The sequence below is a fragment of the Mus musculus genome, chromosome 10 (assembly GCF_000001635.26).
Source record: "Mus musculus strain C57BL/6J chromosome 10, GRCm38.p6 C57BL/6J".
In the NCBI taxonomy this organism is placed as follows: Eukaryota; Metazoa; Chordata; class Mammalia; order Rodentia; family Muridae; genus Mus; species Mus musculus.
The window spans coordinates 95,408,158-95,428,885 of NC_000076.6; the positions used below are offsets into that span (position 1 = coordinate 95,408,158).

At 47.7% G+C, this 20,728-nt stretch overlaps 1 protein-coding gene and 2 long non-coding RNA genes across 21 annotated transcripts in view; 2 read left to right on the top strand and 1 right to left on the bottom strand.

Annotated features, from left to right (window-relative positions):
• The window catches only part of Socs2 (suppressor of cytokine signaling 2), a 33,419-nt gene extending 24,255 nt beyond the window's left edge, over positions 1 to 9,164 (bottom strand). For 2 of the 18 annotated variants that reach the window (XM_017313898.2, XM_030245028.1), the window contains exons 1-4: positions 8,461 to 8,549; positions 7,465 to 7,971; positions 6,674 to 7,034; positions 4,502 to 4,953 (exon numbers count right to left, since the gene is read on the bottom strand). In XM_017313898.2, the coding sequence (XP_017169387.1) occupies positions 4,502 to 4,953; positions 6,674 to 6,812 (591 nt within the window). In that variant the 5' untranslated portion in view covers positions 6,813 to 7,034; positions 7,465 to 7,971; positions 8,461 to 8,549. The other 16 variants (XM_017313897.2, XM_006513515.4, XM_017313901.2 and 13 more) reach the window with 16 other exon arrangements.
• Positions 5,945 to 6,446, top strand: Gm33230. The gene is made up of 2 exons (XR_380696.3): positions 5,945 to 6,035; positions 6,123 to 6,446. It is a non-coding gene; the product is annotated as a predicted gene, 33230 (long non-coding RNA).
• Positions 9,165 to 9,217: 53 nt separating the features above from the next.
• Positions 9,218 to 20,483, top strand: 5730420D15Rik (RIKEN cDNA 5730420D15 gene). 2 transcript variants are annotated; one of them, NR_045338.1, is made up of 5 exons: positions 9,218 to 9,522; positions 11,994 to 12,114; positions 13,407 to 13,518; positions 14,698 to 14,838; positions 19,981 to 20,483. It is a non-coding gene; the product is annotated as an RIKEN cDNA 5730420D15 gene (long non-coding RNA). The 2 variants fall into 2 exon arrangements; NR_045339.1 differs by having other exon boundaries at positions 12,018 to 12,114.
• The last annotated feature ends 245 nt before the right edge of the window (positions 20,484 to 20,728 follow it).

Consider the following 20,728-nt stretch of genomic DNA (forward strand, 5'->3'; position numbering starts at 1 on the left):
AGAGGGAAAACTGGAGAAAATCTTCCAGGGCAGCAGAAGAGAATGAGAAGACCAAACCGAAGGTGCAAGGATTGCCCTCAGCAACAAACAAGCTAAAGAAGGGCTGTCTTTCTTCCTTCCCAATAGAGCATAAACTAGCAAGTAAGGAGCCTACGGTTGTTTAAATAAACAAGTTTTTTTTTTTTTTTTTTTTTTAAAGTGTTGAAATGTGGTGTTAGGAACTGGCTTTGGTTTTTAAATCCTGAAGAGAACTAAAGAGAAACAGACACAGACTTAATCCTAAGGACCCTAAATCTGTCAGTTTACCTAATTCAAGTAGACTTGAATTCCCATCCTTCGCTGGCCCATCATACAGCCACCCAGGACTTCTCTAATCGACCATCTAAAAAGACAGCATCGTGGGAAGAGCAGGAGAGAGTAAGGCAGGAGCTACCTGCATGTAAGAGGAGGCAAAAGCCAAAACAGACTCTACTGGTAAGCAAACACAGGAGAGTAGAGTCAGCTGGGCACCCTGGCCATGTGTGGGTGACATCTGGCAGACGTGTCATGAGATCACCACACAGCAAGGACCGGAGGACTTCGGCTTTCAAACAGCAAACAGATTAGAGAGACATTGACATGGACTGGAGATGTGGCTCAACGGTAGGATGCTTGCCAAGCGTGGGGAAAGACCTACGTTCAATCTCCAAAATGATTAAAAAAAGAACTAAAGAATTCAAATTAATACATATCTCATTATACAGTGGATCACGACAAAAGGGGTAATCCTGGAGAGTGGGGCAGGAGCTAAGAATTGAAAGTATCCTGCTGTGGTGACATCCCAAAACCTGATTTTGCATGTCAGAGGAAGCAAGTTTTAAGTTACAGTAACTGCAGCAAAGAAGGGCACAGGCGGTTTGAAGGGAGGGCAGAAGGGTGGAGCTTCCACCGGACCTAAGCTCTGGGTTTGTATGTTGCCCATTTGCTGACTAGATTTCTAGTCCCTGAATCTGAAATGTTCTGGTTCCTATAAAGGACCTGGGCTGAGTGACCCAAACAGTGTGTTCCGGACTCCAGGATTCTAGGGAGTTAACAACTGGATGAGGAGAACGCAGAGCCTCTGAGGGAATGACAGGCCCAGAGCCACATTCTGGGTAGAGGTCTAGAAGATGGACAGGACTTCTGGGAGCCAGTGAGGCTTCGGCCCAGCTGTTAGAGCCACAGCCCCCTCCTGCCCTGTGCCCAAACCCACAACCAGAAGGGCATAGTCTGCTCTCGGGACATTCCATCCCTTGGATTACTTGATGACGTGTCTGTCTCCTACCCTCCGCCAAGCAGGGTACAATTTTCTAAAAGCAGGGGAAAGAAAGGCTTCCCAAGAAAATAAACCGTGTGGAACAACCAACAGTCCCTTTCTGTCACCTATTTGAATGATGTAATTACGATGAAGTCAAAACCTTCATACTAATAACACTAAGCAAGACCTCCAAGCGCACACAAACTGGGGGTCCCTGTTTCTAAAAAGAAAGCAGATGTCATTACATCTGTTATCTGTGTTGGTAACTTTAGATGGGATGACATACGCTCCTTCACCTCTGCGTCCTCTGAACAGAAACTCATAGCAGTCACTGAAGTCGGGGGTGGATACACAAATCCTGCGACAGAGCACAGGACAGGCCACAAGAACAGCAACAATTAGAATCTCAATAATAAATGTCCTTACTAATGCTTCACACCACCCCCCATAGAAAAACAACAGTGAAAGAGAAATTTTCCAGCCTCTGTTGAGGACACCTTGGGTGAATCCAGTTTTGTTTCTGTTGTTAGATGGGACAGTCAGTGATACCTGGCATCATTTAGTAGTCACCCAGGAAGGGGACAAACTCCCTCCCCACCCCCACTTTACCACTTATTTCAGGGATCTTCAAAAAAAAAAAAGCCATTGGCCAGACTGACTGGAGGGCTGACAAGATGTCTCAATGGGTAAGGGTGCTTGTCGGTAAAGACTGAGGTCCAATCCCTGGAGCCCACGCAGCGAGAGGCAAGAACGGAGAAGCTGTGCCACACCTCCCACATATATGACATGGCACATGCATACACATACACACATGCACCAAGAAACCACTTCTTGAAAATGTTTTTAAAGCGAGAGAGGACGCAACACTAATTACAGTATCTGCACTAGTCTGGTTGAGGCCGCAGCAAAAAGACTGCTATTACAGCCTGCTCTAACTTGTTAACTGGATCAGTGTGGAACTATTCACTTCCCATAAATCCTGGACTTTGCTCTTTTGGTCCTTCCGAGGATCAAATGAGATATTATGAAGTATTGAGTCAGAGGCTGGCACACAAGGAACTCAGTAAATATATTAAAAACTATAAAGCAAGAAAACAAAAACAAAACAAAACTGTCCCCTGATGCCTATCAACTTCCTTGCCATCAGGACTAGAGTTAGATAAGGTGATCCATATCACAGCCCCAAGCAGTGAATCTGGGCTCCCAATACACACACACCTGCAGGCGCTGAACGCAACACTCGGGAGCTTGTCATAACTCCACAGGCACAGGGTCTTCTGACTGCCTCCTCACTCCCAATACCTGAGGAACAGCAGGGAGACCTGAAAAGGATTCCACAAAGCCCCTTGCTAGCCCAAGCGTTCTACCAGAGAACCATCATCATCAGTGTGCAAAAGGGAGATCTAAGTATCCTAGCGGGAAGCCTAGTATTGCCCCACCACCCAGCAGAGCGAAGCAGGCTCTTCCCAAGCCACACCCAGCAATCCATCCAGGTTGGATAAACTTAATGTTTCCTTCCTGGTGTAAAACTGGGGACTTCAAACCCTGCAAGGTAAGTCAGTTCTATTATTCTGCACTTTTATAATTTCCTATTCACTTAGAGCGTGCACATGACGCCCCAGGTTCTCCTTTCACCCTGGACACACAGGAACCTACGGCCCGGCCAGGAAACATGTACAGGGCGGCAAGAGGCATAGTGTCTAGACTCTAGAGAAGATGGCATGCTACAGCAGTCGTGAGACTGGGTGGCCAAGAGAAAGCGGCTGCGGAACTTGTTAGAGTTTAGACCCTGACGTAACTTTTATCGCTTCTAAACCATTGCTTTTGAAATGCACAAGGATTGTGCCCATCCGGCCTGCACATGATCAGGCTGTCTTGACGATTCCTAGCCTGTGAACCATGCTTTCTAAAACACATAGAGCAGGTGTGGGCCTTATTTGGAGGCAAGCGAGTTAATGTTCTACCCTGAGCTGATTGCTTAGTTTATTTCACTTGATAATGAGTTTTTATGGCGACCTTTTATTAGCATGGAAATGTACACCTACAACTCAAAGTAATGAGTGCAACTTGTAAAAGTCAGGTTTGTTTTTATTTGATACATTCTAATCAAATAGTAACAGCAGTAAATAAACACTTTGAAAAACAGGCAGGTACCCCTCTATATCTGGAAGAAAAGTTAAGTCATAGGATTCTACATGGTAGAAGGGAGGCAGCTGTTGATGTCCGTGGTCAGACAATTCAAGGATAACTTGGAAAGTTCTAAAGCCATTTCCAAAAATAAAAATAAAAATAAAAACAATGGCACTAGGTTGGGACTCACAGCTACATCAAGGGGTAAAATGTCTCTGTCTGCATTGGTTTCTGTTTTCAAGGATTGAGTTGCACCTGTATAGCGTGACATTCTTGTCTTTAGCCTCAGAAGAAAAGAGAGAAGTCTTTTCTGTTTGCACCAGTTTGAAATGTGTCTGAAGTAAGGCTGCCTTGAGATGGAGGACTACAGTACTCACTCACGGGGGAGGTCATACGTGTAGTAAAAAAAGACAAATACAGGATCTCATGGTGATGGTTCTTTTTTCGTTTCTTTTTTTTTTTTTTTTTTCCTTTTTTTGGTTGATTTGATTAGTTGCATAAGACGAGGGATAAATACAAGCATGGTCAGCTTAACGGAACTCCTACTAGATACATCAGGATGCAAACTATAACAGGTTCTAACACAGACTGAACCCCAGGCGTCTAGAAGTGGAGCTGAAGCCTGGGTCAGCCAGGGTCTTTCCCTCCTTCAGCTGTCCTCCTGGAAATGGAAGCCTTTCTTTCTCTCCTATGGAGCTTGGACTTTTGACCCAGTGCATAGGAACCCAAAAAACAAAGGCAAGTCATTCTGACAGGAATATTCTCTTGCCTTTCCTTGGGACATTTTGTTTTTGTTTTGTTTTGTTTTGTTTTGTTTTGTTTCATTTAAAAGGGCCATTTGATCTTGAGCAGCCATAGGAAAGAAAGCATCATTCAGCTAAAACTACCTAAGGGGAACTTTAAAATACCTAGCTACATCTTCACACCTTTAAGTTAGACTGAGCCCAACTGTCCTTAAGAGAGAATTCTGCGCAGTTATCCAGAGGAGGGCCTCTGGGTTCTCTTTCACATAGCTGCATTCGGAGATAGTCTATATGAGGCATGTGTTTTTTTTTTTTTTAAAAAAAAACGAAAAAGAGAGAGAAATACTTATACCTGGAATTTATATTCTTCCAAGTAATCTTTTAGTCTTGTTGGTAAAGGCAGTCCCCAGATCGTACCGGTACATTTGTTAATGGCGAGTCGACAGAAATGCTGCAGAGTGGGTGCTGATGTATACAGAGGTTTGGTCAGGTACAGGTGAACAGTCCCATTCCGTGGGGCTTCTGGGCCTGTCCGTTTATCCTTGCACATCTGGACATAGTAGTCAATCAGATGAACCACACTGTCAAACTGTTTAAGCTTGGACTTGACACATATGATAGAATCCAATCTGAATTTCCCATCTTGGTACTCAATCCGCAGGTTAGTCGGTCCAGCTGACGTCTTAACGGATATAGTTAGTAGGTAGTCTGAATGCGAACTATCTCTAATCAAGAAAGTTCCTTCTGGAGCCTCTTTTAATTTCTCTTTGGCTTCATTAACAGTCATACTTCCCCAGTACCATCCTGGGGTTTTTCATTCAAAAAAGAAAAAGAAGAGAAAGTGAAATAGTTATTATTAAGAATTTTTAGAGTATGGTCTGTACTTGGCAGTCGTTTTTCTAGTCGGTTTGCTTTGTTTGAGACAGGGCAGCCTGTAGCCCAGGCTGGCCTCAATTTTACTTTGTAGCCAAGGATAACCTTGAACCTTCTTGTTCTTCTTCACTCACCTCCCAAGTCTTGGGATTTATAAACCTGTACCACAGTGCTCAACTAATTTCTCTTGTTACACCTTTTTTTTTTTTTTTTAAAGCCTGTGAGTTAAAGTTTACCAAGGCCTACCACAAATCTCTGGGTAAGTATTTAATAAAAACTTAAGTCCATTCTAGGCACAACTGTAAAGCAATTTTTTTCTTTTCAAATGATTTTCTGTAGCTTTTCTTTAAATTATGTTAAGGTTTTCTCCTAATGAGCTAAAAGAACTTTTGCAATATGACAGACATATTGGCTGACAAAGAAAAAAAAAAAAAAAAAAACCTTTCAGTACAGTTTAACTGAAACAAAAACCTAAGTAAATCAGAACTAAATTAGAAGTTAGGGGACAAAGTGGAAAGCTTATCTCCGATAATTCCATTAAAAACAGAAGCAACTTTTTTTTGACTGGCTGGTAGCCCTCTAACCTACCCCCAAAGAACTTGTAACATTTAGCCTCCGTTAGAAGCCCTAGGAGGCACTCCTGTTGACTGCTTTGATTACAACTAGCTCAGTTTCCCAGGAAGAGCAGAAACAGTTTACAGTCTTCACTATACTCTTTTGGACTTTGCCCTGGATCAAAATAACCCCTGCTCTCTGAAATCTCCATTTGATTCATCTTGACCAGATTCTAAACCTCACTTACAAAAGTAACTCAAGATACTTCGTTTAATAACTTTGAACAATGTGCCCCCCTCCGTTTCAGCCGACAGCTCCCCTCTCGCCACCCCCCCCCCCCGCAACAAAAAAATATTACCGGGAAACTTTCCCAAGGAAAGCCCAGGGCCGAAAGGAAAGACTGGAACTTTTTCTCCTCTCCCAAGATCTACTGCTACAAAAGTTGTCTTGCCTCAAAGGTAAGTTTTCAGAAGCCAGATTTTTTAAGACTCAAATTGTTTTCGAGCTATTGGGAGAAAATATAAATTTCTCTTCTTTGCTTTCAGATGTAGGGTGCTTTCCGCATTGCGGGGAGCAGGCTGCACTCGGCCCAGGCTACCCCCCACCCCCAGCAGCTGCGATTCATACAGTCTGAACTTGGCTGCCATCAACCCGGGCTGCGGCAGAGGCGGCTGTGCTCTCGGGAGCGCTCACAGCCCAGACAGGAGGCAGCACAGCCCACTGGCCGCCCGCGCACCGGGCCAGTTAAGAGAGGCGCTGGCCGCTTTTCTCCCACGCCGGAGCGAGCGGGAGCTCCGGCTGAAAGCAGCCTAGGCTCCAAGGTGCTGGGGGAACATTTCCAAAATGAGCCCAGCTCGCTCCCGGCCCTTGCCCAAGCCTCAGCGTCCCTCCACTTTGCTTTTGTGGTCACCTAAGATCCGGGCATCCCTCTCTGCGGTTCCCCGAGCGGAGACCGGACGCGAGGAGTAGTAGTTCCATCGCTTTCAGTGCCCCCAACCTGGGCCCGCGTCCCAGCCGCGCTCTCCGCCACCGCCTTGGGTAGGGTGGGGATGGGGACGCCCCGTTTCGCACTCCTCGCCAGCCGCCAGCTCCCTACCTGTTTGACTGAGCTCGCGCAGGGCTTTCGCCAGACGCGCCGCCTCGGGGGACTGTTCCTCCGGCAACCCCGCGGTCCCCCACTGGCTCCGCGTCCTGTCCGCTCCATTCCCGGAGGGCTCCAGGCACCGCAGGGTCATGGGAGATGAGTCAACACGTCCCAGACAGCTGGTCGCCCGAGCTGGGGCCAGTGGACCTCGCGTGCTGCCTGGAAGTCACAGGGTACCCCAAAACGAGAGTGTGCAGGGTGTCCGAAATGGTGGCGGAGGGGGAGGGGACTGGAAGCGGCTGGTTCTTTTTCTCCAAATTCCGGCAGAATGGTGTGGCAAAGTCTCTCGCAGACACTGTCACCCACAGATCGCCTGTGAAGAAACAATGGAACAGAGATTGGGTCAGTCTGGGCTGAACCCCTACGGCCGAGGTGGGGGTGGGTAAACAGACACGTGGAAAATCCCAGGGACTCCTCCGCCTGCGTGTTCTGTACCATTTAACCCCGAGCATCCAGCTAACGCCCTGCCCAACTCTGGGGAAAGACGGGTAAAAAGGGCAGAGATCCAAGACACTAAAGTTGGCCGGAGTAGAGGGGTGAGGAGGGAGACAGGATGAGAGTAAACAAGGTGTTTTCCCGCCGAAGAACTGTGTGCTGGAATTACACACAGGCAGCCCAGGAAACAGTCACCTGCGGGTCCGGATGGATAGGCCTTTGTCATGGGCAAGTGGGGGGTGGGGGTGGGGGGGAAAACATTACACAAAGAACCGGGCAGTTCTCTGCACTTGGCATTTCCATCTTACATTTCGAGCAGCCCCAGGGCCCTTGGGAGGATGCATCCGGCAAAACCTGGTTCCACGCCCTAAAGCGCCGCAGGGCTCCTGGGTCGCCAGCCGAGGGTGCTGCGGTGCGCTAGCGGCGCGCCAGCCGCTGCATCCCTGCCTCGGAGGCGGCCTCACCCCCACTCCTGCCGCTTCCTGGAGCACGCTCCAGACGAGGATGGGGGGCTCAGCGGCGGTCGCTCCAAAACGCGGACCGCGGCTCCTGCGGCTGCCGCCGCGGGCGCTGTCGAGGAATCGGCCGGAGCGTGCAGCCCCCGCCGGAGCTCCAAATGAGGCCGGGGCTGAGCCCGCAACAGCGAGCGCAGCGGGCCATGCCATCAACTGGGACTGAGGTCTTACCTCCACCGCCGCGACTGCCGCCTCCGCACTAGGCAGCCTCCCCAGCGGACAAGGGGCGGGGGAGCCAGGGGGCAAGGAGGGGTGTCCGTCTGAGTTCCCCGGGTGACGTTTATTTGTGGAAGGAGATGCCTGGGGATGCAATCGGCTCTGCGCTCAGTAAAAGCAACCGAGTTTTTCTGCGCCAAAGGCAGACAAAAATCCCAGGGATCGTCGCCTAGCTTCCCCCCCCCCTCTCCGCCCCAGGCTGACACCCCTGCTCGCCAGTGCCGGGTTTCCCTCCAGTTGAAGCGGAGGAGATGGGAGAAAGAGAAGGGGTGGGGTGGGGGAGCAAGGGCGGAGGCTGGCGGGGAGGAGCGGGAGATCAGGTTATTAGGATTATAAATTTGGGTAGCAGTTGTTGGGGGGTGGGGGTGCTCGGAAAATTTCCCGAGACCGAGAAGGAACCCGGGAGAGAGGAGGCAGTTGAGTCCGGATGGGGCAGAGCCCCGACTTGAACTCTCCCGGGGCGCCCTAAACTGCGGACGCCCAGGCGGTCCGCCGCCGCCCCCGTGCTCGCACCCCGCCGCCCTCCCGGCCACTGTCCCCCCGGGCGGAACCTTCGGGCTTCGCGAGCGGTACCTGCCGCAAGCTTCCGGGCTCCGGGCACAAGGGATCTTGAGGGCGCGCGCCTGGAGTCCCGGCGCGCACTGTCCGAGACCCGCGCAGCGTTGGCGGCTGCGGGAGGAAAGGCTCATGCTTCAGGGGGGAAGCCCAAGGCCCGGGAGCCGCAGAGGCGGCGAGACTTGGCAAGAGTTAACCGTCTGTCCCCGGAGCCGAGTGTGCGCGCGACTTCCCAGCCCGACGCGCCTCCCTCGCTCCCCGCCTCCCGCCCCTCGCGCCCCGCCCGGCCGCGGCGGAGGCCGCTTTCCAGGAACTTTCCAGGAATCCGCCTCACGTGACCGCAGCCCCCGCCAGCGCTTTAAAGAGGCCCCGGCCGCTAATGCGCAGGCTTCAAGGGAGCCGGGTGGAGAGAGCCGGTGCGGGTGCTGGTGCTGGTGGCTGCGGGGTGGAAGCCTGCGACTCCGCCCTCCTCTGACCCTGCACCTCGGGGTGCTCGGGAACAAGGAGAAGTCCCCAGCCAATGCCTATTAAGCCACCAGTACCTGCCCCTGTGTCTGCAACAGCTGAGCACCTCGGTCCCGCGAATAGCAGCCCCTCTTCTCCCCAGCCCTCCACGTAGGAGGGAACCTTTAGGCCAGCCATCCACCCCGCTGTGCGCCTGCCAGACGCGACCCTCCTCTCCTCCATGTGGGATGCAGGACCAGCGTGCGGGAAGGGGGCGGGGCTCAGATGTCCGTCCCTCCCTCTCTAAGACACACACAGAGCTAGAGCTAGCACGCCACTGCCCAGGTCGACTACCACTCCCGGGCACCTCGGGAAGCGAACCAGAGACTGTCCCCTCCGCCAGCATCCTAGAAGGCCAGGAAAGAGACGAGCTGAGCGCCTCCTTAAAGCTGCGCAGACTGCCCTCAATCCCTCCCCCCTGGAGCTCCAACTGGTAGTCCCCTGCATCAGCCTTGCCCAGCTTCTCCTTTCCTCCTCAGCTCAACTCCTGCTTGCCCTTCGGGAGACCCACCCTGGCCACCCTACAGAGGAGGTGCCCTTACCTGTGCCCGGGTGGGGTGCGGGGTCACAGGCCTGGTGCGTTTGTCTCTGTGAATCCTTGCAAAGCCAGGGACCCGGAGTTCGTATTGATCCCAGTACTTCTTTCCTATTGGGACCCTCACCTCCCACTCTGTAAGAGGCCACCTAGCCTCCGCGCCGGCATCCAGGCACGCCGGCTCCTGAAACGTGACCCACTTTGAATGTGACCTACTTTTTTTTTTTTTAACAGAAAAACAAAAACAAAAAAAAAACACTCATGGGAAAACCGGATTCGAAATTTCGATAACCATTTTTCTTTGAAATACTGTTCTGTTGCCCCACTGCTCAAAAGCTTGAAAGGTCAATGGCCACTTTTAGTTGAAGCTGTGTCTATGGGGAAGTTGGGCAAGGGTGGCCAGGAGAGGTTGAGAGAGGCGCGGCTTCCAAGCCTTGCCTGGTGCCCCGCCTGCCGGCCCTGGAAGGAAACACAACACGACCGGCCAATTCCAAGGCCCCGAACCAATTTTTATCCACAGTAATTTTTTTCCTCTTAAATAATTCTATGCACTTACAGAATGGTGAACGCGAGGGGAGGACATAAGCCAGCTTACAGGGGCTTTGTCAGCGATAGATTCGTATGTGTGGCCGCGGAGGGGGGAGGCTGTTTTCCTGGAATCTTTGATGGGAAGGATGCCTCTTACTCAAGTTTTAGAAAGCCTGTGTAAAGCCAGGGAGTAACTTAGCAGGATGCTTACCTTCTTTAGGTCCCTAACGTTTTCTGTAAACTTAAAAACAAGATGTCGGTGAAAGGTTAGCATGAACGGACAGGCGGATCCCTCTGGAGTTCTGTGTAGTGAGTTGGAGGCCCAAGTTAAACTTTTTAAGCCTCTACAATGTGCAGGGATAACTAAGACCAACGTTTTATGAATGGTTGATCCTTTCTTGGTAGAAAACCTCAGAGGAAGTGGAAGTGTGTGCCTGTGCTTCTGCACTCCTAAAGGGTTTTGGTTTTTTGTTGGTTTTTTTGTTGTTGGTGGTGGTGTTTTTTTTTTTTTTTTTTTTGAGATCATACAGATTAATTTTTCTTTGTCAGGTGTAGTAAATCTTCCAGCCTCCTTACTCTACTGAGTACTATGACCAAACCACCTGGCAGAGGTGATGGAAGGGAGGAAAGATTGATCTCGGTTCATGGTTCACAGGACACATTCCAACATGGCAGGAAGGCTTGGAGCCTGGAAAGCACCCTCCACGGGAGGCAGGAATTAGTGGTGCAGTCAGCCTTAGAAGGGAGACAGGAAACCGGTTTACATCTAGCACTCCGGTGCCCTACACCAGCAACTCACTTCCTTCAGCTGAGCCCCACAGTGGTCCTCATCCTCCCTAATGCAGCGACCGTTTAATACAGTTCCTCATATCATGGTGACCCCTCAACCATAAAATTATTATCATTGCTACTTTGTTTTGTTTTGTTTTGATTTTTCAGAGCTGAGGACCGAACCTAGGGTCTTGCACTTGCTAGGCAAGCGCTCTAGCACTGAGCTAAATCCCCAAGCCCCTCATTGCTACTTTGTAACTTCTGTTGTACTGTAATGTACTGTAATGTAATGACCTTCTTTAGGTCCCTAACGTTTTCTGTAAACTTAAAAACAAGATGTCGGTGAAAGGTTAGCATGAACGGACAGGCGGATCCCGCTGGAGTTCCTGTGTAGTGAGTTGGAGGCCCAAATTAAACTTTTTAAGCCTCTACAATGTGCAGGGTTCACTAGGACCAACATTTTATGAATGGTTGATCCTTTCTTGGTAGAAAACCTCAGAGGAAGTGGAAGTGTGTGCCTGTGCTTATGTAACTTTGGAGATCAAGGTTTGCCAAAGGGGTAGGACCCACAGATTGAAGGCTTTACAGCCTTCAAAAGTGAGTGCTACCAGCTAAGAAGTGACTCAAATACATAAGCCTTCATGGGATATTTTTCCATTCAAACCATAGCATGTGTTTTTTTTTGTTGTTGTTTGTTTGTTTTTTTCTCCCTCCTGGGCCTTTGCACAGACCCTCTTTTTCTAGAATCTCTCCCTGACTGAGTGCAAGGTGGCTTGCCCTCATTCATCTCAAAGTTCAGTCTCCTAAACAAGGAGTCACTGGCCACAAAGATTACGGTAGGCACACAGCTTACCGTAGGTCACCAAGCTATTTAGGATTTTTCAACTTTTCTTTCTAGCCTATTCCATGCCCTACATTTTGTCAGCCTTTCAAATCCTCTTTGAGCACTGTAGGAGCCACTTAGGAAATGTCTATGAGTTCCTGGCAAGCAAATAGGGTAGAACGGCATTGTGCAATTATGTGTACCAGTGGGCAAAACCAGGAGGGAATATAGAGAAAGCAAATCAAGTATTTGAGGGTAGCAGAATAGGGGTGGATTTTTAAATCTGACATTCTTAATCTAGTTTTTTTGTGTGTGGGTTTATTTATTTGTTTATTTATTTATTTATTTTGGTTTTGGTTTGTGTGTTTGATAATCATCATTTTGCCAAAGTCATGTGTGAATCAATGTCTTCAGTTGCCCTGAAGTAGAGCGTATCTTGTTGACCTTGAACTTCGGCATTGAAGGACCCCTCTCCTGAGCTCTCAGCATCACCTTTGGAGACGCCTAATAGGTATTTCTAATTAAACATCCCTGAACTGAGCCCTGATAACCCCTCCCACTTAGAACAAAAGCATGCTGTTCCTCTGCACCTGCCCTGCCTCTCCTGCCAGGGATCCCAGTTCAGTCGCTAGGGCTAAAAGGCTCAGGGCATCACACGACCAATTGCTCCCATACACACCCGTCGACCAATCCTTCCACTCGAGGTTTCACAACAATCTTAGACTTGAAGTGCTTGCCACACATCTAGTGCACACCGGGACAAACTAGCCTAACCTCTGCCCCGGTCACTGCTGTGTCTCTTCCATGGCTTCCTCGCCCCTTTGCAGCCTCTCCTCGACAGAGAAGCAAGAGTTCACGTGTGGAAACTGGGTTGTTTTCTTCTGGCCCAACCCAAATGACTACATTGCAGCCAAATAAAAGACGAAGCCCTGCCACTTGCAGGGTCTTTCAGGATCCATTCCCACTTACCTTTCGGATCTTGTTTCCTACACCCTTGAGTCCCAGGCCTATTTATACTCATAGCCCACTCTTGCCCCAGTCAGCCTCAGTCTCAGGCATTCTGGACTCCTTGCCTTTCCTAAAATGCTCTTCTGCTGCTGCTTCTGGTCCAATTGTCTGTTCCACGACTTGTGTTCATTCAGACATCTTTATGGTTTACTCCTGAGTACATTCCTTACATCTTTTTTTTTTTCCAAAATTTATTTATTTATGTATGTGAGTACACTATGGCTGTTCAGATGGTTGTGAGCCTTCATGTGGTTGTTGGGAATTGAATTTTAGGACCTCTGCTCGCTCAGTCCCTGCTTGCTCCGGCTCAAAGATTTATTTCTTATTATTACATAAGTACACTGTAGCTGACTTCAGACGCACCAAAAGAGGGTGTCAGATCTCATGAGCCACCATGTGGTTGCTGGGATTTGAACTCAGGATCTTCAGAAAAGCAGTCAGTGCTCTTACCTGCTAAGCCATCTCGCCAGTCCCCCTTAGATCTTTATTTAATGTTGCCTTCTTAGCAAGACTCGACACCCAATTTAGAATCTTACACACACACACAACACACAAACACACACACGCACAACCCTCTTCTAGGCACTAACGCTATTCACTGTTTTGATGTTTTATTTGGGGGGACAAAGGGCCTTTTGGATCAAGGTTTCACTCAGTAGCCCAAACTGGCCACATACTCAAGGGAATCCTCCTGCCTCGGCTTCCCAAACACAGGCATGAAAGGTGTAAGCTGCCACACCAACTTAAATAAAATTTCGTGTACCTGTGGAACTCACACTATTTCTTTTCTTCTAGAATGTGAGCATCGTGTACTCTTCCTTCCATTGCTCACAAATGTGGCTGCTGCTTGCACACCAAGAACCATCCTTAACATGTAGGAGGCACTGGACATCACTGATTAAGGAGTGTAAGTAAGAATGAATGAATGAATGAATGAATGAATGAATGAATGAATCATCAAGGCTTTATGATTGCACTTCCCAGGTGTAAACTGTCAATTTTTTATATATGTTACCTTTGGCAAGTTAGAGAGACGGTGATAGAACCTATATTACGGGGATGTTGTGCCTGGTGCCCACTGAACAGATATGTTGCCCCACAAGATATCTGACAATTAAAATAATCCATGAAAAGAGCTTTGGCACTTAGTGCATTCTTTCTAAGGACTGGCTGGTATTTCACTTGCCCTTCTACTCTCAGAGAGTTTGGTTGTGCTCAGTATGGAGAAGCTTGTCTTACTTTCACGTACATGGAATGAAATGATCACACACACACACACACACACACACACACACACACACACACCATTCTCACCACAAACTTCCATCGGTGGCTGCCCAAGAACTCCAGGGAGTTCTGGTTCAACTTTAAAATTTACAGGGTGTTACAGCTAGAGACATAGGTCAGTGTTTAAGAGCACTGGCTGCTCTTCCAGAGGACCTGGCTTCAATTCTCAGCACCCACATGGTGGCTTACAACCATTTGTAACCCCAGTTTCAGGGGACCAAGTGCCACCTTCTGGCTTCTGAGGGGAGTAGGCATGAACACAATGCAGAAACATACATCCAGACAAAACACCTCACACCTAAAGAATAGAATTTTTAAACAAATAAATAAAACTTATAGAGGGTCAAAGAGGGATATAATTCTATTACTGGATGCCTAAGAACATGTCTGTTCAGTTGGATGACATACTGACTATGGCAAATCCCTACTATGGTTCTACCCTGCGAGGGCACAGGAGTGTTGCCCACAGAACTAGAGAGCTGCTTTCATTGCCTGCATTGAGGAGTGTCCTGGGCTTGAACACCCAATCAAAGTGTACCAAACTGGATATGTTTGTTCTGCAATGACAGTACGCTAGTACTGGAGTTGGCAAGCTTCTACCAGCTTACAGAAGTTGGGTGAACAATGGATGATCTTTGGCAACTAAATCTGATATGAGTCTGGCGTACATGTAGACAGAAATCACGTATTTAATTATCCTCTGGCCCTCTTCTTCAAAGGTTCCACGTCTCACATTTGTACAGCCAGCATGCAGTGTATCTTCAGCTCTCTCTGACGCTGGGACTGTTCTCTTTTCTAGAGCATATGTAAGCCTGGCTTATTCACAGGAGTGACTCATGCCCTGGGACACAAGGCCTTGTCTAGTGTCACAACCCCTTTAGGCAACTAGATCCTTGTCTTTGAGTATAAATGCTTCAGGAGAAACAGCAATGATAACCAGGTGGGTCAACTTGTTTTTAGCCACATCAAAGAAGGAAGGCAACAGGGGCTGGAGGGACAAAGGACCCCGTGTGTTGGAATTCCAACCTGTATGACGCTGTATGTCTTGGGTATGGGAACTGATAAATTTACTCTTCCTTGGCCTGGTTTGATTTGGGTTTCTGTAACTGCAGGTGAGGCATTCCTATGCTGTGGTTGGCCTAAGTGTGAGAGATTTAGGGGAAGGAGTGTAGAGTCCTGAGAAGATGCAGACAGGAGTCATCTTCTATGCCAAGGCATCTCACACTTTCTACCATGCGCTTCTTAATAGCATACTCCATTCATAATATCCTACTTGTGCCATCCCCACAACAGAGGACTTGTTAGGGAGGAAGGGAGGAGGATGCCACTAAAATCAGTGCCCTAGATCAGGGTTGTGGAATCAGGAGAAGTAGGTCAGGTGGAACCCATCCTCCAGACTTCTGAGACCTAAGAACATAGTGGATTTTCCCACAAAAGTGGATGTTGATGGATGGATGTTGTTAATGCTATTGAAATCAAGTCTCTCAGAGATTCTTGTAACTATAGAGACCACAAACCACTTGCCTATGGGTTGGCTTCCTCAGGTTGGTTGATTGGTTGGTGTGCCGGCATTCAAAAGCAGAAAGAGATTAAAACTCTATAGATTTTATGCCCCTGGTATATCCAGATTAATCCCCTCTTTTGCCCAAGTATATGATCTGCCGATGTGAGGTCCCACTCCCACAAAACAGGATCAGCAGACATAGAGTAGTGGCTAGCTTCTTTGGCCAGCACATGGCCCTCCCATTGGCCACAGTCCTCACCCATCTTGGGACCTCTCCAGCATGGACAGGAGTTGCCTTTTGTAACACTTGTGGTTTTATCTTACGGTGGAGAAATAACTCACTATTGATAGTGGGGAAATAGGAGAAAGCCCCAAAGTTTTAAATATCAAGCCAGAGAGGCAGGTGGATTTCTGAGTTTGAGGCTAGCCTGGTCTACAAAGTGAGTTCCAGGACAGCCAGAGCTATACAGAGAAACACCGTCTCAAAAAAAAAAAAAAAAAAATCAAGCCAGTGAGACAGCTCAGTGGCTGCAGGTACTTACCATGGAACCTGACAACTGAGTTCTATCCTTGAGTCCCACACAGTGGAGAGAGTACAAACTCCCAAACGGATGTTCTCTGACATCCTTTGGCAGGTTTGTACCACTGCACACACGTACACCCACTAGATACAAACAAACAAACAAACAAACAAACAAATAAATACATACATACATACATACATACATACATACATACATGTAATTTCAAAGACATTTTAAAAGACTGGTTGTATCAGGAGTAGTGGGAGGGAGCGTATTTGTCAGTAGAAGTGAAATTCTCTGTGTTTAAGAGACTGGATTCTCACAGCTGGCTTACTTTATTCTTCTCTGTACCTTTGATCCCAGCCCTCAGAAAACAGAGGCAAGACAATCCACCAAAGTGTGAAGCCAGCCTGCTCTACATAGTGAGCTCCAGGTGAACTAGGGCTACCTTAGGAGACCCTATTTTTAAAGTCTCCTCAAGGTTCACTGTGACTCCCCAGGCCTGTTAGCCTCTGGTGAGAGCACAGATTACAAGGGCTGAGCGGAATGACTCTAAAAGTACTTCTGAGAAACAGAGGTTGCCTTCAGTTGGGAATTGACACGCTTGAACTGCACTGTCAAAGGTGCATCAGCCACAATCAGTTCTGGGAAGGTGATGATTGTTGCCAGTGCCAGGTTTTATGTCCTTTGTTCTTCCCCAAGGTGTTCTAACCTTGTGTCACCTTTTTCCTCAATATGGCCATCTTGCCTTGAGGCCATTGTCCTTTCTTCACCTTCCCATAAGGCGTTCACTGAGCTCAGACCTTTGGTCAGAAAAGCTTTCTCGCTTGGGTCCTGTTGGAGATTGCTTCTTTCTTTCTGGCTTCACTTTTTACCTATGCCTTTGCTGATACTTGGCATGACAATAGCTGTTCGTTTCTTATGTTTGTCTTTTTCCCCCCACGAGAATATGAGTAGACACTTGGTCTGTGTCCCCATTGCTATACCCCTAGTACTTTAAACAGCCCCCCCCCGACATAGTAGGCCCCCACTTCAGATGAGAAAAAAGAACAACCAAAATAGATGGAGTGCATCCTTAAGTCAGGAAATGGAAACCTTTTTCTTATCTTCCTTCTGGCTTCCATCCCTTTAACTCTTCATCTTACACTTTGATGTGCCTCTTGGCTTACTCTTGTGATTCACTCCACTCTTGGGCCTGTGACTCAAAGGAGCCTGGCTCTCGTGAAGTTTTTCCTTGATCCCTTGTGAGTCTGACCCCCCCACTACATGTAGAATCGGGTAAAGAGCAAAAGATCACCTGATCCTCAAACCCACGTGAGTTCTTTCAACGTCCTGGACTTTTGGGTTCACCCCTTAAATAGGTCACAGTGTAAGTGAGAGGGCCTCAGTCTAAGGATAATTCCAAAAGGGGTGAGACCTCGTGGGAGAACACAAAGAGAAGCTTTGTAGACACTTGGGAAGTATCGTTCCGACCACTTTGGAAGATCTCAGCTAACATCACAGAAGAGGGGACCCTGATCAAGACCCTTGGTAGATACTAGTATGCTGCCGCTGCTGTTGCTGCTGCTGTTTGGAACACCAGTGCACGTGCCATGGTGCACGTGTGGAGTTCAGAGGAGTCAGCTCTCTCCTTCCACATTTATTTATGTGAGTTCCAGGGACCAAACCGGCTCGCCATCTTGTCCAGCAAGGGTTTTATGTACTGAGCCATCTCTGTAGACTTCCTCTACACTTTCGCTTTCTCGTTAAGTGTTATGAAAAAGGGGGTCAGGTTGAGTGTGCTATTAAGCTTTCTTCTCAGGCTGGAGGGATGGTTCATTCAGTAAAATGTTTGCCTTGTAAGCACAAGAGCCTGAGTTTGACACACACACACACACACACACACACACACACACACACACACACACATGTGCCCCCAAAGACTCCTTCACGTGTTTGTCCCAGCAAAACACCATCCAACACAACTGACTCTCCAAAGAACCCTTAAGTTTCCACTTCACAGGGGAGTTCTTGGGGTTCACTGGCAACCCAGACAAACCTACTTGATGAGTTCTGTGCCAATGAGAGACCAACCCTGTCTCAAAAATAACCAGATTGACAGTGTACAAGGAATCAAACCAGAGGTTGGCCTCTACTCATGTGTACTAGCACACATGTAAGTTTGTACACACACACACACACACACACACACACACACACACACACACACACGTTTTCTTCTCATTTGAGTTACCTCCAACTTCTGTTCCATAACCTCCAGTTGATGGTGTCATTAGCCCTAGGCCTCTAGATATATTTGACTTTCCAGACAGGTTCACAAAGACCAAAGTCTGCCGCGATGGTGTGGTAATCGAGACAGGCAAAAGAAATGCGTATCAATAAACAGCAAAATGCTATTCCTGGCTTAGTCATGGGATTCTGAGAAGCAACCGAACCAGATCAGCCAATCGTGGGTGAGACTAACTTTAGCTGTCAACATGTGGCAGAGCCAAAAAAGCAGGCCCCACAAGCTGCAGCTAGCTCCACACACACCACAAGGAAAGCAGTGTATGCCTTCTCCAAGAGAAAGCCGGATGATGGCATATGAATACAGTCTTCTCTGATATCTTAGTTAGCATGGTAAAGTTATAACATTCCTGTCTCACCATAAAGAAAGGTGGTCCAAGAACATCCATCTACCTTTATATAATGGTTGCCATCTCTCTCCACCACTACACTGTCATCTAGATACCTGTTTTTGTAACCACCCTTTGATGACTGTTGAAAAACCAACCTACTTCACCGGTAAGCAAAACTAAGCTAAAGTCCATTAATTAGGCAGTTCTGTAGCTGCAAGCAGATTTGTTTTAGAACAGTGATGTAGTGTGTACAAAGGTAGCATTTTACATGGGAGAGAAGTTGGGAGAGAAAGTTACTTTTTAATAGAGGTCATTTCAATAATTATAAGTGCAAGTTCAAAGGGCTTTAAAGCCATTTATTTTACATGTATGAGTGTTTGTCTGCATGCATATATATGAATACTAAGGGTCCCTGGTGCCCGGAGGGATCAGATGCTCTGGAACTGGAGTAACAGATGGATGTGAGCCACCAGGTAGGTGCTCAGAACTGAACCCAGGTCTTCTGCAAGAGCAGCAAGTGCTCTTAACCCATGAGCCATCTCTTCAGCCTCTCCAAAAGATGTTTGTTTGTTTGTTTTTCTGTTTGTTTTCTGAGACAGGCTCTCACACTGTAGGTCTGGTTGCTGCAATGGTATGGTAATCGAGGCAGGCAAAAGAAATGAGTATCAATAAACAACAAACACAATTCCTGGCTTAGTCGTGGAATTCTAAAAAGCAAACAAACTAAATCAACCTCTGCCAACGTCCAGAATGTTGAGAATACAGGCCTAAGCCACAACACCTGGCTTCCCCAGAAATTACTAGGAATATTCTTGGGAAAAGTCAAATCTTTTCTGTTTTGTTTTAATATACTCCCAGACAACAAGTACGTGAGTATCCATATGCCAAAAATTCTAAAACAAACATGAAAGTATGTTTCTTGTGAAACATACACTCAACACACAGATCTCTTTAGAGTTTGGCTCCTAGGACCTGTATAAGATGGCTCACAATTACCTGGGGCTCCAGCTCTTGGGGATTCAACACTCTCTTTTTGGCTTCGTTGGGGCTCTGCGCGCGCACACACACACACACACACACACACACACACACACACACACACAAAATTCAAACTAAATCTTTACAAATAGCTCTCTAGACATCGTGGTCACAAATTCTGCCTTTTCCTTTAGCTTTTCCCAACTTGCTGGGAACATCTTTAATTGCTATTTCCTTTGAACAAGCTTTTCTCTCTTTCCCACTCCCATTTAAAAGCTCATGCTTAAGATAGGCAAATTTGTCTGTCAAAGTCATCGGGCAATTACTTGTCAGCCTCAATGTAATGCTTTAAGCCCACAGCCTACAATGCCTTCGACCATGCCAGAGCTCCCAAGCTTTGCCCTGCCACATCCTTATTGTCAACTGGGTTAGTTGTATTGTGCTCTGTTGATTTCCAGCTGCAGACTTGACAAGAATAATGCTGCTGTATGGATCGGGGAAGTGGCTCAGTTGGACGGTTCTTGCCATGCAAGCAGGAGAAGCTGAGTTTGGATCCCAGCACGCAGAGAAAAGCACCACAGCGTACGTGTATGACCCCTGCACTGGGGCAAGCGGTGAAGCACAGAGAAAGAAGGGTCCCTGGAATGTGTTGGCCATGCAGGCAGGCCAAACTGCTAAGCTTCAGGAGCAGTGAGCGTATTGGTTACTTCTCTGTTGCTGTGACCAAAACACCATAACTTAAAGAAGGAAGAGTTTATGTAGGGGCTACAGTCCCAGAGGAGGAGAAATGGTATCAGAAGACCAAAACAGGAAGCTAAGAAATCATAGCTTCAACTGTAAACACAAAGTAGAAAGCAAAAATGTACGGATGAAGCTATGAACCCTCAAAACTGTCCCCAATGACATATTTCTTCCAACAAGGCTGTTTTACCCCACTAAACATCTCTACAACCAAGTATTCAAGTACCTGAGTCTATGGGGACCATTCTTATTCAAACCATAATAGTGAGAGACCATGTCTCACAAAGTAAGATGGAGAGCAACTGAGCAGGAAACTTGACTTCAACCTCCATTCCTCATGCATGTGCACACACTCACACACACACGCACACGCGCACACACACACGCACACGCACGCACGCACACCCAAGCATATAAACATTTGCACACATATACAAAATGTGTGCATGCACACAACACACACAC